At 34.0% G+C, this 19088-nt stretch overlaps 2 protein-coding genes across 2 annotated transcripts in view; both read left to right on the forward strand.

The window, feature by feature from the left end:
• Window positions 1-19088, forward strand: part of LOC126882019 (putative inorganic phosphate cotransporter) — a 94341-nt gene that overhangs the window by 21667 nt on the left and 53586 nt on the right. The gene's annotated exons all lie outside the window — the stretch shown is intronic.
• On the forward strand, window positions 2-9295 carry LOC126882024 (uncharacterized). The gene is made up of 3 exons (XM_050646801.1): window positions 2-2597; window positions 3641-3671; window positions 8720-9295. The coding sequence occupies exons 1-3, from the start codon at window positions 2508-2510 to the stop codon at window positions 9238-9240; spliced, it is 642 nt and encodes a 213-aa protein (XP_050502758.1). The 5' UTR covers window positions 2-2507; the 3' UTR covers window positions 9241-9295.

Genomic DNA, 19088 nt, shown 5'->3' on the forward strand with positions numbered 1-19088 from the left:
ATTCAATGTAAACAGTATTTGCAATTCACTGTATTAACAAGATTTTTACGTAGGTATACACAGTTGATTTATAAATATCTACTAAAAAAGTAAAAGTATTATTGTGGTATGAATCTAAAGTGACTTTTTTATGTAATTATTTGATAATAGCAGTAGTAGATATAAAACAAAAATAATACGGTAATTCATTTAGAGGTACGATTACCTCTAAGAAGGAACAGCAATTTGGAGGAATCAGTGTGAATGGTCAACAAGTAGAAAGAGTAAAAGCATGCACCTACCTTGGTACGAACGTAAATGAAAATTGGGGCCATTCCATAGAAATCAAATGTAGGATAGAGAAAGCAAGAAAAAATGCATTTCAAAAATGGCTAAGTTATTCAAATGTCATGATTTGTCGATACCCATAACAATCAGATTACTGCGATGTTAAATCTTTTCTATATTGTTGTACGGAGTTGAGTCGTTGACACTCACATACGTCACCTGCAAGAAAATTGAGGCTTTTGAAATGTGGCTTTATCGTCGAATCCTGAAGATATCTTATACCGACCACATTACTAAGCAGGGTGTTTTGCTGAGAATGCAAAAAGAAAAAGAGCTGCTAATCACAACAAAAACAGCCAAAATCGAATACCTCGGTCACATCATGAGGAGCAGTGAAAGATATGGACTGCTGCAACTAATCTTGCAAGGAAAAGTAGAAGAAAAGCGGGGACCAGGAAGGCGAAGGATTTCCTGGCTGAAATATCTACGTACGTGGTTCAACACAACAACCACAAATCTTTTTAGAGCAGAAGTGTGCAAAGTACATATTGCCAAGATGGTCGGTAACATCCGAAATGGATAGGCACTACAAGAAGTAGATTTAGAGGTACTTTTCTCAAAAAGAAAAAACAATAAAAAAATGAATGCTATTTGAAAATCTTTATTATCACACAAAAGATCCACTCTTTACAATTCCTTCTTAAAGATAATTAATTTCTTTTAATTGTTGGTCGTGAGTCGTGACTGCGGTTAAGATACATTTTGAAGTTTCAATTCTCGATGACACGTACGAATATTTAGATTGGTATTTGACCAATGACTCGGGTAATATTCGCCTCCAATGCCTCAATCGTAGCCGATTTATTCATGAAGACTTTGGAGTTGTTCTTGTACTTCGTGTCGTTCTCGCAGTAAAGCCATGCATTCACGGATTGTATGTCGTCGAGACCACGAGCTTCAATTTCAGACACCAAATAGTCTGTTATCATGGCGCGATAACGGTTTCCATTCAAAGTAACATTTTGGCCGGCCTCTGTTTTAAATAAATATGGACCAACGATTCCACTGGCCCATACACCACACCAAATAGTTGGTTTTTCCGAATGTTGGCTAGCTTCAAAGAAACCAAGATCCTTAGTTTCATACGACAAGTCAAGCTGTTGAGAATGACGACGAATCGATTCTTCATTATGGCTTGATTACACGTAACGAGTATTGTGGCGAGACAGTGTTCTCGGCCGAGTGCTCGTTTGGTATAAACATGCTACCGAGTACTCGGCCGAGCACTCGACCCAGTCAGATGGCTAGACAGTAACTTGGAACTTGTTCTATTTACTAGGCCGAGTCTTTGACCCCCCTCCCTTCAATCGTATACTCGCCAGTCCACCACTCGGTATGTGTAAACAACACTCGCTGTTCGCTGTGCACATTTATTACCACTTCATCATATCATAGGAAACGACGCGCGACGTGTGTTAAATCAGTGTAATTTGTGATTCTAAAAAATGGCCAACAAATGGAATTCTAATACGACAATAAAGTTTATCCAATTATAGTCACACCCGTGCTTATGGAACTTCAAATCTTTGGAGTACAAAAACAAACAAAAACGTGATGCAGCATATACATCCATTGTACAAGAAATAAATATTGTTGGTTTCGGAAGTCAAGAAGTCAAAAATAAATTAAAAAATTTAAGATCGACATGTAGCTAAGAAATCAAGAAAATCAGTGGAATCAAAGAAATCGGTAGCTGGAATAGAACACGTATATTCGCTCTGAGCGTTAACAAAGTGTCAAAGCAAAATCGACCGACCTGCTCATGGTGGTGGTTTTTTGAAATTTTATCAGGACGCTTTGTGTATGTTTAAATGAGACATTTAAAAAAAATGCCGTGTCACGCTAGTGATATTATATATTAATATAAACAGAAAATAAAAACGCACTTAACCTGATATAAATTCTTTTATTTCCAATATTGATTATCAGTTTGATTTTGTATACATAACCTCACTATCGCAGTTTATGTCAATAAATCTTTATTAACGAAAAAGAAAATATTTTTGTTGCACTATAAATTACAGTATAAATTAATAACTAATGAATTCTAACAATTGTATTCGGTTATTATCACTACAAAATAAAATATTCAAGTTTAACAAAATAATCCCATAAGACTCAATGTTAAAACGTCCTGACAAAATCTGACAGCGTGCCACGTGACTGTAAGTAGAGGGGAGATGCACGGAGCCAATACCTCAAATATAAAATGTCTCCAGGAAATGGAAGAGGTCTTCAAGAACGACCTCAACAGAAAAACAATTGAAAATGTAAGTATTATACTAGGTTTAATTTGCATGTATAATTTGTTTATAATTATTATATTTCATATTATGATTATGAACAGGGGCGTCATTTGATAGGTTCAGTAATTTTCAGGGTCGGGGGGGGGGCAAATGCCCCCCTGACCCTGAAATTTACAAAAAATAGATCAATTTTGTATTATGTTTGCATATATAATGTATTGTATATATAATGTTTGCCCCCCCTAGCAAAATTTCAAATGACGCTCCTGATTATGAAATCATTCTGTCCTGCCATGAAACAGCACCTGCTCCACTAAAAAATTCAGCATATTTATCTCTAAACTTCCTTGCTATTCGTGCTGACTGATTGACATTCTGTTCAGTGATAGGCGGCAAGGAACATATGACTTCTCTTCTCCAAACACCTTCAGTCATTGTTTCGCTATCAATGTCCTCTTCGTCAACACAGAAAGTAATGTGTGGAACTTGTGAGACGTAACCAATTATGAAGGGCACACGAAGCTCGAATTATCTTATCGGTTGTTTTTACATCAGTTGGTATGGGTTTTTGAAAAATTCTGAACCTACTTGCCAGTAGGCCGAATCCATTTTCAACGATTCTACGTGCTCTAGACAATCTATAATTGAAAATTTTCTGTATTTTTGTAAGATGCGTTCCACTGTATGGTTTCAATAAATACGTTTTAAGTGGAAATGCGTCGTCTCCAACCAAAAAGCCACCTTTTGGTAACATATCATTGTCTAAGTTGGTACGTAAAGAGCTGTTTCTAAAAATTCCACCATCACAGTTTCTTCCATTCGCTCCAATATTCACATACCGAAAGCAATAGTCATGATCAACAACAGCCATCAGAACAACGCTGTTCGAGCCTTTCTAATTGAAAAATTCACTCCCACAATTGGGAGGTGCTTGAATCAATACATGTTTGCCATCAATAGCACCGTAGCAACCAGGAAAATTCCACCTAGTTTTAAAACCATGTTCTATTTGTTCCCATTCTTCAGTATTCCCTGGTACCTGAAACAATAATTTTTATTTGTTACAGACGAATCAGCCAGCCAACGAAAATGATGATACTGAACAACATTGGCGTAGTTAGACTTTGAGCTTGGGGGGGGGGCACGGCTCCCTGAGCATCTTGAAGTATGATTAAGGGACCCAAAAAGCCCGCCGCAGGTGCCTCGGAGGCGAAAATTTTTTTGAGCACCACGCCCATTTTTCATTAAAAAAATCACCAATTTTGCTTCTTTTTTTTACCTGATCATATACATAGTCACACGAACAGAAACCATTTTCTAAACTTACAACTTAAAATCTTTATTAATTAGGAATACAAGTTATAATTTTACAAAGGTTCTTTTTATAAAATTACAAAAATAAAAATGAAAAAACCAATTCTTTTAGTAACGGGTATAGGTACATGTCATATAAGTAATTATAATAATGTTATTTTAGGTAAAACATATACATCTTATTATAATTTTGCTACAGAAACATGCTTCTAGGAAATTAACTCTTGTCTAAACAAGAGTTAATTTCCTATTTTTTTCAGCAAATTTACATAAAACTTTTTCAGCTGTTATTTTATTTTTTACGATTTCATTTTCTATATGTATTACTGAGAGATTAGAAAATCGATCCTGAATCATAGTAGCTCTTAGCCAAGTTTTGATTCTCCTCATAGCTGAAAAACTCCTCTCACAACTAGAAGAACTTACTGGCAATATTCTAGAAATTTGCAACAGTTTATACAGGTTGGGATAATATTCTTTTTTAATATGCTGCATTATATTATCTATATTTATTTCATGTCCTTTTAGTTGCAACATATTCTTCATAACCACAGCTTCAGCATTTAAAGAGAAAGTATCAATTTTCAATATATTTTTATAATTGTCTACGAAATCTTGTGCATTCTCCATATCTAATTTACAAAATGCATCAACTGATGTGGCTAATGGTAAATTTTCAAATCTACTCGTAAAATTAACTATTATATTGTCTAAAACTTGGTAGTAAATATTAATTTTCCAGTATTCTTTAGCCGTTATATCCTTTTTCAAGTCAAGTGTATTGCTTTTTCCTATAGTTGACTCAGTAAAAAAGTCATTTTGCTGTCGTCTTCTTTTTGAAACTCTTAAAGGCTCCAGTGAAATTTCGTGTTTTTCAGCAAATTGTTTAATATCTTGCCAAATTTTAAACTCAGATCTGTAACCTTTAAAAGTTTCAATAGTACTTGTTATTAGATCACTAGCCTGACCAAGAGTAGTATTTGTGTCTTGGAAACATTTATTTAGAACATTAATTATAGAAAGTACGTTATGGAGTATATGTAAAGAAACTACAAATTCAGGTTTAGTTATTGTGGTCAATAGCCCTATCGCTTCTATGGATTGCTTATCTCTATTTTCGGCGATTTCTTCTTCTAACTCTAGTTTAATGGTTTCGTAGTTTAGAAGCACTGCTTTGCAATTTTCAAAACGACAACTCCATCTAGTTGTTGATAGACTGCCCAATTCACGGCTCGCTTTAACGCCAAGGCTATCTAATAACTTTTGCAGGTTGGCGTGATGACCGGGATGTGAAAAGTGCACATATAAGGCTTCGATGCCATTAAAAAAAACTTTAGCCAATGCAATATTTGCACACGAATCAACAACAACTTAATTTAGTCTATGTGCTAAGCAATGTATATAAACAGCACTAGGATGACTCTCTTTTATAATAGCCTGCAAGCCTCGATTTTTACCGGACATGACGCTTGCGCCATCGTAAGACTGTGCTATTATAGGAAGCTCGTTTAAACCATGTTTACTTAATTTTTCTAAAATAAGCCTAGCTAATCCCTGAGCATCTCTAGAGTCAGAACAATTAATGAAACCTATAAACCTTTCAACAATTTCTAAATCTATGACATACCTTATAATCAATGATAATTGTTCTTCTTTATAGCACCTTGCCTCATCCACGCTTAACGAAAAGAAACCACAGTTTTTAACTTCTTTAGCTATTTCCTGCAGAGTAAGGCTTGATATAATCTCAATTATTTCATTTTGAATGTCTGGACTGCAATAATTGGAGTATTTTTCAAAGTGGACAGAAAATTGCTTATCATATTTGGCAAAAACTTGAGCAATTTCCAGGAAATTGCCTCGATTCTTAGACGATACATCTTCTCGATGCCCTCTCAAAGCCAAACCTTGACGAATCAGGGTTAGTATTATATCAATAACTTTAGTTAAATATTCTCTATTTTGAATAACTTCTTTTTCTTTTAAAATTTGCTGGCAAACATCTCCGACTCCGACTTCCGCAGTTTGGCGATAGTTTATATACATTTGGCTGCATGCAGCGTGAACCGATGATTCCGAATGTTTTTTTAAGGCTTCTGACAGTTTCCTCCAGTTATTAAAACCACTTTTAATAAATTTTTCATTCTGGTCTCGTACGTTCTGTTTGCCAAAATGCCTGCACATAAAAAAAAATATATTTTATCTTCCACTTTATTATATTCTAACCAGCTTTTATATGTTTCATAATATGTGGAAGAAAACGACCTCATTTTAGCTCCAAACCGCGATTTTGGGAAAACTAAAATTGGCTGCATTGGCCCGGTTTGAAGAGTCCCCAACCCCAATGTTTCCGTTCCCGTATCATCTCGGCTAATATCACTCTCAGCCAAAATGGAACTATTTGAAGAACTGTCCTTATCTTTGGCACTTACGGTAGATGAGCTGGCTACGTCTGCGATCCCTACGCAAATATTTTCTGGACTTTCGAGAGACTGCTCTACATTATTTCCTTCTTCATTTTGAACTGCTTGCTCGGTTCTTGTCTCGGTTCTTGTAGATGGGACAGAGTTCTCGCTTTGTGAAGAGCTTGAATGGCGAACCGATGATTGGGTATTTTGAAAATATGACCTTATATCCTTAAATTTTTTCATGTTTATATCTAGAAAATAAAAAGAGATGGTCATGCTTACATAATATGTACACATTACTGTGGGTCATTTTGATTGATGATCCATTTATTGAGATCTCAGCTACAACAATATTAAATGATTAAATGAACAAAGCTATAAACAAAAATGTGTAAGCAACTTTCAAATGCCATATGGACATAATGTGTACTATAGCTTTTTAAATTTTTGAGATTTAATTTTAATCTTTTTGCTAAAAAAACGAATTTTTATTTTTGATTTTAGTTTTCTATATGTCTCGATTATTTTGAGCTCTCGTCAACTCCTTTTCCCTTATAAGTTATGAGGTAAAATTAGATGAAAAATGTTCGGACGTTAGTGTATTTCTCTTGTATCGCGCATCACGGCAAATAAACTTTTCGAACGTACCCAGTAACTGTTAAGTGAAAGTGACCCCATTATTGACCCCACCCGCTGGCAGGATTGGTCGGCGCTGCGCCGGAAGTGACGTAATCGATATTAACGACAAGGCCCGGCAGTCGGCACTTGAGTCATAGAGAAAAAATCTGCCGTCAGAGAAAGAACAAAAATATTAAAATTCAACACAATACCTATACTCCTTATTTTCAAATCTCTTACAAAATTCTTTACAGCTTTGGCCATTATATTCTATCTGTTATCTGTTACAGTTCCTATATTATCTCAATACATGCATCAATAAATTAGTAAAAATTATAATCTTACCTGTTTGTGTTCCCTTTCAAAATCGTAAATACTAAGTAAGTGAAAAACACCTATTTTATTGTCGAATCGTATCTGACAAAAACAGCAATAGCCAATATCACATTGAATTTTCGAAATCACAAAAAAATCTTGTATGTATGTGTCGCTGCAATAATCGCTGCTTTACTCGCATGCGCCTGGCAGAACACTAAAATTTAATAACGCCGCGCCGACGCGAAACTGACTGTTAAGCAGTGTTGCCAACCGTACGGTAATTACCGTACTTGTACGGTAATTTATGCCAAAATACGGTATACGGTAACATGATCATTACCGTACGTAAATGTACGGTAATAATTCAGAGATTATCAAGAAATTTTATTTATTTGTAGTATTTTCCATCGTATTTATATATTTATAATCCGTCTGAAAATGATGACGAAATTAAGATTGAAAATTTGGAATAGTTTCCCACTTTCCTTTTTTTTACTATTCGAATAATGAAAACCTTCATATTATACCATCATTTGTTTTTGTTTTGTTTGTGTTTATAAGTTTTGTATATTTTGTTTATAGGTCTAAAGTAAAGTTTTTAAATATTTGTAAATTTATTAGCTTATACTGGCTACAAAAAACTAAATATCAAATGCACTATAATTTCTATTTACAGAAAATGACAAGAATATTATGTATACAGTATGTCCGCGGATTGAGTTTACAAGAGGACAAATTTTTGTATTTTTGATTATAGCCCTGTTCAACTAAATTGAAGTTTCTTATGGCAAATGATATTCTCTCAACAAGCAAAAATTTTCATCAAGGATTACTTTTTTTCGTATTTTGCAAAATACGGCATTTTTACTCTTGCGCAAGATGATATTTTTTGTATTTTTGACCAACCCTGTAGAACTAAATTAAAGTTTCTTATGGTGAATGATATTTTCTCAACAAGCAAAAATTTTCATCAAGAATGACTTTTTTTCGTATCTTTCATTTTTTGGTCCATTTGTCCTCTTGTAAACTCAATCTGCGGACATACTGTAACATATTATTACGCCAAAAATATCCAAATGTAATTTAAAATAATGTACGGTAATACGACGCAAAATACGGTAATTTCGGACTACAGGTACGGTAAATTGGTTGACAAAGGTTGGCAACACTGCTGTTAAGGCAAGATCCCGGCTAAATCGACTGACGCATAGTATAGCGAGTTGCGTCATGTTGGTGTCTGCGTATACCTAGCACGACTTCATCCGAGATTGTAATGTGGGTTGCCTATATTGATTGTGAATAAATCTTGTCTTGAACCGGAAGAATGGGAAGCACGAACTTCAAAAAAAATTTTTTTCGCAGACCGTGGTGGGGAGTTATAATACTAAATACAAATTTCGTTTTTTTTTGTGTTTTTTTTCTGGGGTGGGCCACCAGAATACTGGGGGGGGCCGTGCCCACCCCTGCCCCCCCCTAACTACGCCAATGCTGAACAACGTGGTTCTAATTCAGATTACCAAATTATCGCCGGTCAACAAGTGAATAAAGTCAAAGATTCGAGTACCACGGCCACAACTTCTACACCAATCAGTAACAAGACTGACACTCCTTCGCGAGGGAAGAAGAGGAGCCGAGATATAGTGAAAGCTATATCAGATCTGAAAACCCTACATGAAGAGGTTAACTCTGTAGAGGAAACGCCATTTGACATTTTCGGAAAAAGTGTTGCAATGCAACTTAAAACTTTTTTGACGCAGAATGCTTTGCTAGCCCAGGCCAAAATTCAGAGCGTTTTGACCGAGATTGGGATACACGACTATCGGAAAAGGACCGGATCCCTTTCATTGATCACAAATTTTAGTAGTCCAGTACCATCACCTTTAGATTCAAATAGCAATACTACAAATGTTGATGAACATACATCTAGTTCTAATTCAGAACTCACATCACTCGAAACCGGTACTACCAGTATTATAACATTAGCTCTAAACAACGCTTATAACTGTTGATATGACAATGAATTGAATTAGTATAAAAATTTTGAAATTTATGTTTTTTCTCTATTAAAATTTCAGTTATAAAGACCTGTTTTTGTTTATAAATATCAGAAAAACCAATTATTTACAATTAACTATTCTAAAAGGGAAATAAGCCACAATTTAACTAAAAAAATGATTTTATTAAAATTGCGGCTTATTTCCCATATTTATAATATAATAGTTAATTACAAAAAAGCCACAAGGAAATAGCTTTAGAACAACAATTATTTACAGTTAATAGAAAAAACTATTCACCTTCAAAAATTTCTCCAAATAGATAGATATTGCATCCATTACTTCTGGTATAAGTAGTGATATTGAAGCACGAGAAATCCGATAAAAGGCTTGTCGATAACGATAGCTAAGTCCAGTTGCCAAATAGGTTAATGCTATTTGTAGTTTAATCCTTGCCGGTATGGCTTCCCTCATTACAGTATCTTGCCTTTGTATCATTGGAGTTATATCTTCTAACAGCATATTGAAACGTTCTACATCCATCCGAAGAAGTGCTTTAAATTCATGAGGATCTTCAAACTGCAGTTCACTAAAGAGGGTAGTTGTAGCACCGAAATTTGGTCTTCTTAAAATCCATTCTCTAGTCCAAAGACGCTTATCTCCCTCTCGTAATATATCAGTCAATTCTACTATAATAATTGGTATAAGCCGCTTGATATATTTTTTAATATTAGCTTTACGATCCATAATAAGTACACTACTTTCTTGTTTTCGTGGATCGAAACTGAACTGACTCGCCTTTAAAATCAAAAAGTGCCAAATACGTATAAACCATCTCTCGCCCTCACCACTGTCTCGGCCTAGTAACAGTTTACTGTCTCGCTACTGTACTCGTTACGTGTAATCAAGTCATTATTTTCGCGTATAACCGCTACCGATGCTATATTTTCGTCAGTACCTACTCGGAATACTCAAAGATCCAGGTAGCTGACTACTTTTTTAGTTATTGTGGACCTATAGGAAGAAAACCTACGTGTTTCCTACCTAGAGTTCGAGTCCGTTTTTTAATTATTAACAATTTAGTGCAAAAATCGCGATTTTTTCGATTTTTTGCACCCCATTCAAAAGCTAAATAGTTGATATCAAATTACAAAATTTAATTTTTTAGAACATTGAAAAACCTTCAAAACGTCTATTTTTGAAAGTTAAAAAGTTAATTTATTGCTATGCAAACTGCAAAATAAGTGAAAATCGTTATTTGTTAATAACTTTTACTAAAACTACCTTTAGTGAAGTAAAACTACCTGAAGTAGTGTTTCACCCAAAGTTGGGTATTGGGGTACTTAACAAACCCCCAAAATTTGAGATCGATCCATTAATTAGTTTAAGAGTTAGTCTATTTGTTTATCCCAGAGACCTCTATTTTGCAATAACATAAGGCAGAAAATAATGAAGATAGGGCAATTCTGAGTATGCCAAATGAAAGTAGAAGAGTGATAGTATCAAAATGTATTAAAAAAAAATAAAAAATAAATTATTATAGTCAAAACTCCTAATACCAAATTTTTTAAATTTTAAAATAATTTTCTGGGAATTAGCCAATTCACAGCTAATTTGTTTATAATAATTAAGGAATCTCATTAATGCCATTTTAAAGAATGGGATTTGTATTTTTTCTTAAAAGAATTGCACAAACATTGTATCTTCACAGCACCCTCTACGATTTTTCAAAAATGTAGTTCAAACGATTACTAGGGGGAATCTACAAATCCACCGAGTTAAAATACCGAAAAAGCAATTTCAAACTAATACAATTTTCTGTATCTCCGGATTAACTCAATGGATTTTGATCTTTCTTTTTTTAATTTGTATGTAATTTCTACGTACATTACAAATATGCAATGTGTTTATAAATTTATTAATTAATAAACAGTATAATTTGTTTAAATAATTCTTGAAAAAATATTTTTTTTACAAAAATTTATTTTTTTGATCATAATATCATTGATGATCATAGAAAAAGTTAAAGAACACTTCAATAAATAAATTATTTTTATTAAATAATTATCTATTGAAGATAATTTATTTATTAAAGTATACCTTATGTTTTTCTACGATTAATAATGATAGTATGAGTAAAATCATGGATTTTTGGGAAAAAATAATTTTTTTAAAAATTGTTTAAACAAATTAGACTATTTATTAATTAACAAATGTCTAGACAAATTACATATTTGTAATGTACAGAAAAATTACATACCAATTAAAAAAAGAACGATCAAAATATATTCAGTAGATCCCGACATATAGAAAATGATAGTAGTTTTAAGTTGCCTTTTTTAGTTTTTGAACTCGTGCATGTAAAAGGATTTTTTCTACGGATAATATTTTTAAAGTTATTCTAAATGTTTATGAACTACAAAATTTAAAAAAATTGGCATTAGGATTGTTGACTATATTAGATAATTTTTTTAGTATATTTTGATAACATCAATTTTCTACTTTCATTTGGCATACGCAGAATTGCCCTATCTCCATTATTTTCTGTCTCATGTTATTGCAAAATAAAGGTCTCTGGGATAAACAAATAGATAATAGATAATAAACAAATAAATAAACTCTTAAACTAATTAATGGATCGGTCTCAAATTATGAAAATTTGTTAAGTACCCCAATACCCAACTTTGGGTGAAACACTAAAGTTCTAAGGTAGTTTTAGTAAAAGAAAATTAACTTTTTAACTTTCAAAAATAGGCATTTTGAAGGTTTTTCAATTTTCTAAAAAATTAAATTTTGTAATTTTATGTCAACTATTTAGCTTTTGAATGGGGTGTAAAAATCGAAAAAAATCGCGATGTTTGCACTAAATTGTTAATAATTAAAAAACGGAAGCGAACTTCAGGCAGGAAACAGGTAGGTATTCTTCCTGTAGGTCTACAATAACTAAAAAAGTAGTCAGCTACCTGGATCTTTGAGTGTCCCGAACATGGTCTATTTCTAGCTTATTTCCCTGGAATAGAATGTGGTTTATTTGGTCGCGTGAATTATGAATGTTCACAATTAAAAAACTAAACTTCACAATTAAAACTTTTATTTCGACAAACAAAGATTTTAGATACAACTCAATAATTTAAAATCAGACTTTACTTTAACATTTAAATCAGACTTTTATTTAGAGATTTTAATCAGACTGAAAAATATTGATTTTTACATGGTGTTTTATAATTTTATAATTGCTGATCTTGCTGTCCAATACGTCGCAATTAGGTCCAGAATGTTCAACGCTGCGACGCGGCGTAGCCTCGTGTTGATTCCACGTGGTAGAATATACTGGATGGTAGCGGTCGTTGTACTATAACTACTCCATCCCCTGAAGAAGTTTTGTAAGGGATGAACAAAACTTTTGGATTGGCATCTCTTGGAATTTCGTTGCTAGAATTTGTTTTTTGTATCTGTAACATATACAAGGCAAATAATTTTAATAAAAATCTATACAGGAGTTAACCAAAAAATGGCTATGGCTATGGTTCCATAATTTTGGGTTATTTTTTCTGGATGTTCTTCTTCCTTCGGAGAGTTTATGAAATTTTTCTAAAGGGATGTGGTCTATCCTGAATGGTTTGAATTTCTGTAGTCCTAATTTTTGGGAAGTATTCGCGATTTATCTGGAACGTTTGCTCTTGAATTTAATAACTCTGGATATTTTGAAAAGTTAAATTTATTTTTTTCTTTATCATTTTTTTTTTGTTGTCTGTTAGTAATCTAAATCCTTGCTTGTCCCAGGTTGAGGGGAATTATTTCTGGTTTGTTTTTCAGTTTTTTTTTATCTTTAATTTCTTTCCTATCGTCTCGCTGATCTTGTGGGGAAGGTTCCGAATTAGTTTTTGATTTAGGTTGATGTTTTATGTTCTTCTTATGTACTGTAGCTTTTGATGTTTTTACAGTAACTTCGTTATTTTTCTTTATAAGTTTTGCAGAATATCGTGGAAGTAATTTATTCCTAGTGACTGTTTTTCGGGTATAAATTTTTGTGCTTGGTTTATACGTAATAGGGGCTTGTCTCGATTTGTTTCTATTTTCGATGACTTTATTTTTATTTTCTTGCATATGCTGATTTACTTCCTTGTATAATTCCTTTGTTATCTCTCTATGATTTTGAATATAATTATTCAGTATTACTTTCTGTATGTCAACGTCAAAGGGATCTTTTGCGTCGATATGGCCGTTTAATATGTCAATGGGTCGTAACTTCGTTGCGGAATGTATGGAATTATTGTACCCAATTATAGCGTATAGCATTTGTTCTTTTATCGGGAGCTTTGCCTTGGTGTTCCTTAGGATTCGAAGATGTTCGATTAATGTAGAATGAAATCTCTCAATCATCCCGTTGGATTGCGGATTCTCTGGTGTCGTATAGTGGATTGAGATTTTATGGGAGTCTACAAATTCTTGTATTACTCCATTTTTGAATTCCGTACCATTATCGGCTACTATTATCGTTGGAAGTCCATGATGGGTTATAAAAATTAGTAGGGCGTTGAGTACATTGATTGCGTTTCCTCCATTTATTGGATAGGCTTGTCCATAATTCGAAAATGCGTCTATTATGGTTAGAAACTTCTGTCCATCAGCCTGGAATAAATCGATGTGAACTATTTCCAGTGGTTTAGTGGGAGTTGGTGTAACCATAAATTTTGGTTTGGGAGGAAGTCTGTCATATTTATTTTCTTGACATATATCGCAGAAGTTTATGATATCTTCTATGTCTTTGTTCATATTAGGCCAGTAATATTTTCTTCTTATTTGGCTTTCTGTTTCAGCTATTCCTCTATGGTTCGTTTTACCTTCATGATAGTTTTTTTTTAATTTCCTTTTGTTGTTCTTCTAGGTTAACATCTTCTAATAAAAGATTACATTTTACTAAGTCATATGCTTGTTTTTAAAAGTTTTTCTGATAATTTCGCAAATTTCTGCAAAAATTTCTTCTTCTGCTTCAAATAATATTGCATACTTCTTTTTCGGGTTGAGGTGTTCCTTAAAAATCTTTATGGTATCAGCTTTAAACTGATCTTTCGATAGCTGGATATGATAACGTCTTTTATTCGGAAAGGTTTGTATAATTGCTGGAGGTCGTGGATTGTAGTTGACGATTTTGACTATAATTTGGTTATTGTAGAAGTTAAGTGGTTTTTCCGAAATAGGTATACCAAGAATTGGGTTTTCTACTGCTGTATGTATTGTTTCATTTCCGTCTTCATCCATGTTTTGATCTTCGTTTTCAACATTGTCTTCTGGGATGTTTTGATCTTCGTTTTCAACAGTGTCTTCTGGGATGTTTTGATCTTCGTTTTCAACAGTGTTTTCTGGGATGTTTTTTGGGATTAATTCTGTTGCTTTTTCTTCTACAATCGCGTCGATTATTCGATCTGCATCTGGATTATTAGTCGTTGACCATCCATCGTCTTCCATGTCTACTAAGTCGTCAAAGACTTCCTTAATTTGTGAGTCGATGTCCTTAGTTTCCTTTGTGTGAATTTCGATTCGAGACAGTGCGTCGACATTGGTATTAGCTTTTCCTTTTTTGTAAATTACCTCGTAGTCAAATTCTTCTAATTTTAATCTCCAACGTACTAGTTTGGAGTTGGGTTCCTTTAGGGAAAATAGATATTGCAAGGGACGGTGGTCTGAAAGTATTTTAAATTTCCTTCCAAATAGGTAGGGTCGGAAATACTTAGTTGCCCACACCATTGCTAGCATTTCCTTTTCTATTGTTGAGTATTTGGTCTCAGTTTCATTTAGTGTCCTGGAAGCGAAGGCAATTGGTTTATCACTGCCAACTGGTCCTTGGGAAAGTACTGCTCCGATAGCAAAATTGCTGGCATCTGTTGTCAGGTTAAACGGTTTGGAAAAATCTGGATATTGCAATAAAGGCTCATTCATTAATAATTTCCTGCATGTTTCAAAGGATTCTACGAATTCGGGTGTATGTTCGATCTTTGCGTCCTTTTTCAAGCATCTTGTTAGAGGTTTTGTGATTTTTGCGAAGTCTCGAATAAACTTTCTGTAATATCCCAAGAGTCCAAGGAATCCTCTAATTTCTTTTGCTGTTTTCGGTATTGGATATTTTTCTATTGCTTCAATTTTCGCTGGATTCGGTTTTATTCCTTCTTGTGTGACTACGTGTCCCAGAAAATTAACTTGCTTTTTTAAAAATTCGCATTTGTCAACTTGGATTTTTAGTCGGGCTTCTCTTAATCGTTGGAATACTTTTGTGAGATTTACTATGTGTTCCTGTAGTGATGTTGAGTATACTATTACGTCATCCATATAGACGAGACATATTTCTCCTTGAAGTCCCTTCAATACGTTGTCCATCATACGTTGGAACGTGGACGGAGCGTTCTTAAGTCCAAATGGCATTCTTAAATATTCATAGTGTCCATTTTCCACATTAAATGCTGTTTTGGGAATGTCTTCTTCAGCCATCTCGATTTGATGAAATCCGCTCGCTAAGTCGAGGGTCGTAAAATATTGACATCTTCCCAATTTGTCCAAAATATCGCTAATGTGAGGAATTCTGTATCGGTCGTCAATTGTCTTCTCGTTGACCTTTCTATAATCTACCACTATCCTCCACTTTATTTTACCGGATGAATCTGGTTTCTTTGCCACAATCCAAATGGGCGAGGACCATGGCGATTGGCTTGGTCGAATGATCCCTTGCTCTAACATTGAAGAGATTTGTTTCTTTACTTCTTCTTTGTGCACATACGGATACCGGTATGATTTCGTATATACAGGCTCTTCATCCTTGGTTTTGATGTGGTGTTTAACTTCGTTAGTAAAGCTGAGAGGAGTGTCTGGTTGATGAAATATATCGGAGAATTTTCGGCATAGTTGACGAGCTTGATCCTCTTCTTCTTCGTTAAGATGTTCGGTTTTAATTAAGTCGTCGATATCTTGTCTGTAGTCTGGTCCGGAGGTTGTTTCCATGGAATATATATGGACATCTTGAATGTCTATTTCCTGGCTTTCGAGTGGTTCCATAAGAGAAAGGTGAATGGATTCTGACGTGAAGTTGGCAATTTCGGTCCAGGCGAGGTGGTTCTCGGCGTTAGTAAGGGCTTCTCGTACTACGACGCCTTGTACTTTTTGAGTTGGAATAATGATGGTTCCTTTTTCTTCTTTGACTGGAATTTTGACTTGGCTAATTGAATTTGGTTCCAAATGGATGGAATAAAATTGTGTTTTGTTTGTTTCATAATATTTGATAGGGATTGTAGAATCTTTTGAAACTAGAAGTGATTTAGGAAAGTTTAATTGGGCTTAGAAGAGTTTTAGATTATCGAGGCCAATAAGACCATCGAAAGTTTTGTGAAACTTGAAGAGATAAAATTTCATCTTGCTGTCAGAATTAAATTCTGAAAACGAAGGAATTTCAGCACAATATTTTTGGGAATAATTTTGAAAAATTGATGTGACGATGAAGGGTTCGTGTTTTATATAATTTGGAAAATAGAAGAAGCTATTTCTGGATTAAGAAATGACTTTGTGGATCCTGTATCGATTAAAAGTCGTAAAGAAGGCTCAGAAATTTCAATGTAAGGTAGCTCCTTCTTGTTGGGAAATGAATGAAGTTCAATTACGTTTCGGCTGCTTCTGGTGGGTCCTCTCGAAAATTTACGTTTTCTTCGTATTCGGTTGGTTAATTTTCGTATGTATCTTGTAGAAAATTGTCGTATTCGGGTTCATAGTAATCATTGTAGTCGGCATTCTCTTCTTGCTCATCTCCGTGGCATTGTATATTGTAAAGTTCTTCTACGGTGAATTTTGGTTGTGCTCGGTAATTTGGTGTAAATTTTTGACGGCCTCCGGTTGTGGTTTCTGATATTCCACTCATAGGTGTTGGTCTAGGCAGCTTTGGCTGTCCGGGTTTGGGTGCCCATACATTTGACTGGTTCTGGGTCCTGAATGCTGGAGGGTTTGAATTTTGTCTAAATTGGTTGAAGTTTTGTTGTCGATGGGGTTGTTGAAACTGATTCTGTGGGTAGAATTGCCTGATTGGTTGCTGCCATTGCGGAGGTGCAAAATTTTGCTGTTGATAAAATGGTTTTTGGACAGGTAAAGGCATTTGCTGTCTCTGAGGTCGGCGTTCTTGGTAATTTTCGCTTCTTCCTGATGTTGAAGGTTGACTTATTTGATTTTTTTGAAGATATCTAACTTTATTTTCTTCCTGTACGTATTGTATCGCCGTAGCTAAATTTCCTGGTCTCATTGCTCTGATAACAGAGCCCATTGGTTCTCGTAGGCCTGCTAAAAATGTTGTAAGAGCTTGTTGACGGAAAAATTCCTGTTTGCTTCTTTTAATGTCGGCATTTACAGTATTTAATTCTAAGTAATTGTTGATACAGCTTAAAAGTCCCATTATTTTTTCGTAAAAATGCATGATAGATTCTGTTGCTCCTTGTCTTAAATTTACTAAGTCTCTTGTAAGCGAATTTTCGTCTCTTTGGTCTCCAAAATTTTGAATTAATGCATTTTTTATTTCGTCAAAAGTTTCGCATCCATATACAGATATAACTTCTTTGGCTCTACCTGTTAATTTACTTATAATACCATGAAGCTAAAAATTATTTTGGATATTAGCTGCATTTAGTCTATCATAATAATGGTTTAGAAGTATTGTAGAAACTTTAATAAATTCATGTAATTCATTTGGGTTTCCGTCGAAATTTGGAAGAATGCATAAATTTTTCACGTCAAATTGTGGAACTGCCATATTTAAAAAAAATTTCAATATATATATATAGTCAATAGTCATATACGTATAGTAATTTCAAATATATCAATCTTAAACTGCTTATTATTTATCTATTAATCTCTAGTGTTTATTAATATATAGTATTTATTAAGCTATTCAAATTTTTCTTTAAATAAATTTCTAAATCTGGCTCTAAAGTCAATCTAAGGACTTAGAGGAGATATTTCTAAATTATTTTAATCTTTCTATTAATTTATTCAAATCTTTGTTTTTATCTTCTTAATCTAGCTCTGATTCAATCTAAGGACTCAGAGGAGTCTGATTTAATAATATCTCTTTCAAAAATTAATCTTCTTAATTCTAAGTAATAATAAAAATCGCTTACAGGATAAAGACGATGCCGATGTGCATTCCTTTGCTCCTGAAGGCTCCTAACTTCTATTTCTAACTGCTAATTCCCTCGGGTGAACTCTGCAACGGTTTCACTGGGGCTGGTTCTTGAAACAGTGGACAAACACTTAAAAGTGACGAGGATCTGTAAAGACTCTTCCACTTCCGTACTGACTCTGCGCCAATTATGAATGTTCTTTGGAAAAACACTTTTTTAAAAAACTAAACTTCACAATTAAAACTTTTATTTCGACAAACAAAGATTTTAGATACAACTCAATAATTTAAAATCAGACTTTACTTTAACATTTAAATTAGACTTTTATTTAGAGATTTTAATCAGACTGAAAAATATTGATTTTTACATGGTGTTTTATAATTTTATAATTGCTGATCTTGCTGTCCAATACGTCGCAATTAGGTCCAGAATGTTCAACGCTGCGACGCGGCGTAGCCTCGTGTTGATTCCACGTGGTAGAATATACTGGATGGTAGCGGTCGTTGTACTATAACTCGTGTTATCCAATAAAGAAAACTGGTATTATAGCGGTATAGCGAATTGTGCGTTCGGTAGGCCCATTATGTGGACCATAAGTTGCTCTCTACCATCACTGGTTGTTCTAACCGCACGAAACACATTGCTCGTAGAACGCTTATTTTCGTAATTTATTCTTCTTGTAATACAGCTGAATAATTTGTAGAAGCTGTGCCT

The sequence above is a fragment of the Diabrotica virgifera genome, chromosome 3 (genome assembly GCF_917563875.1).
Source record: "Diabrotica virgifera virgifera chromosome 3, PGI_DIABVI_V3a".
Lineage (NCBI taxonomy): Eukaryota > Metazoa > Arthropoda > Insecta > Coleoptera > Chrysomelidae > Diabrotica > Diabrotica virgifera.

Bases quoted from the DNA above. Each gene is read 5' to 3' on its own strand.
- LOC126882024 (XM_050646801.1), top strand. From the start codon at position 2,508: ATGCACGGAGCCAATACCTCAAATATAAAATGTCTCCAGGAAATGGAA. The intron at 2,598-3,640 runs GTAAGTATTATA...TATTTGTTACAG, and splicing joins ACAGAAAAACAATTGAAAAT to ACGAATCAGCCAGCCAACGA. The intron at 3,672-8,719 runs CTGAACAACATT...ACTACGCCAATG, and splicing joins AGCCAACGAAAATGATGATA to CTGAACAACGTGGTTCTAAT.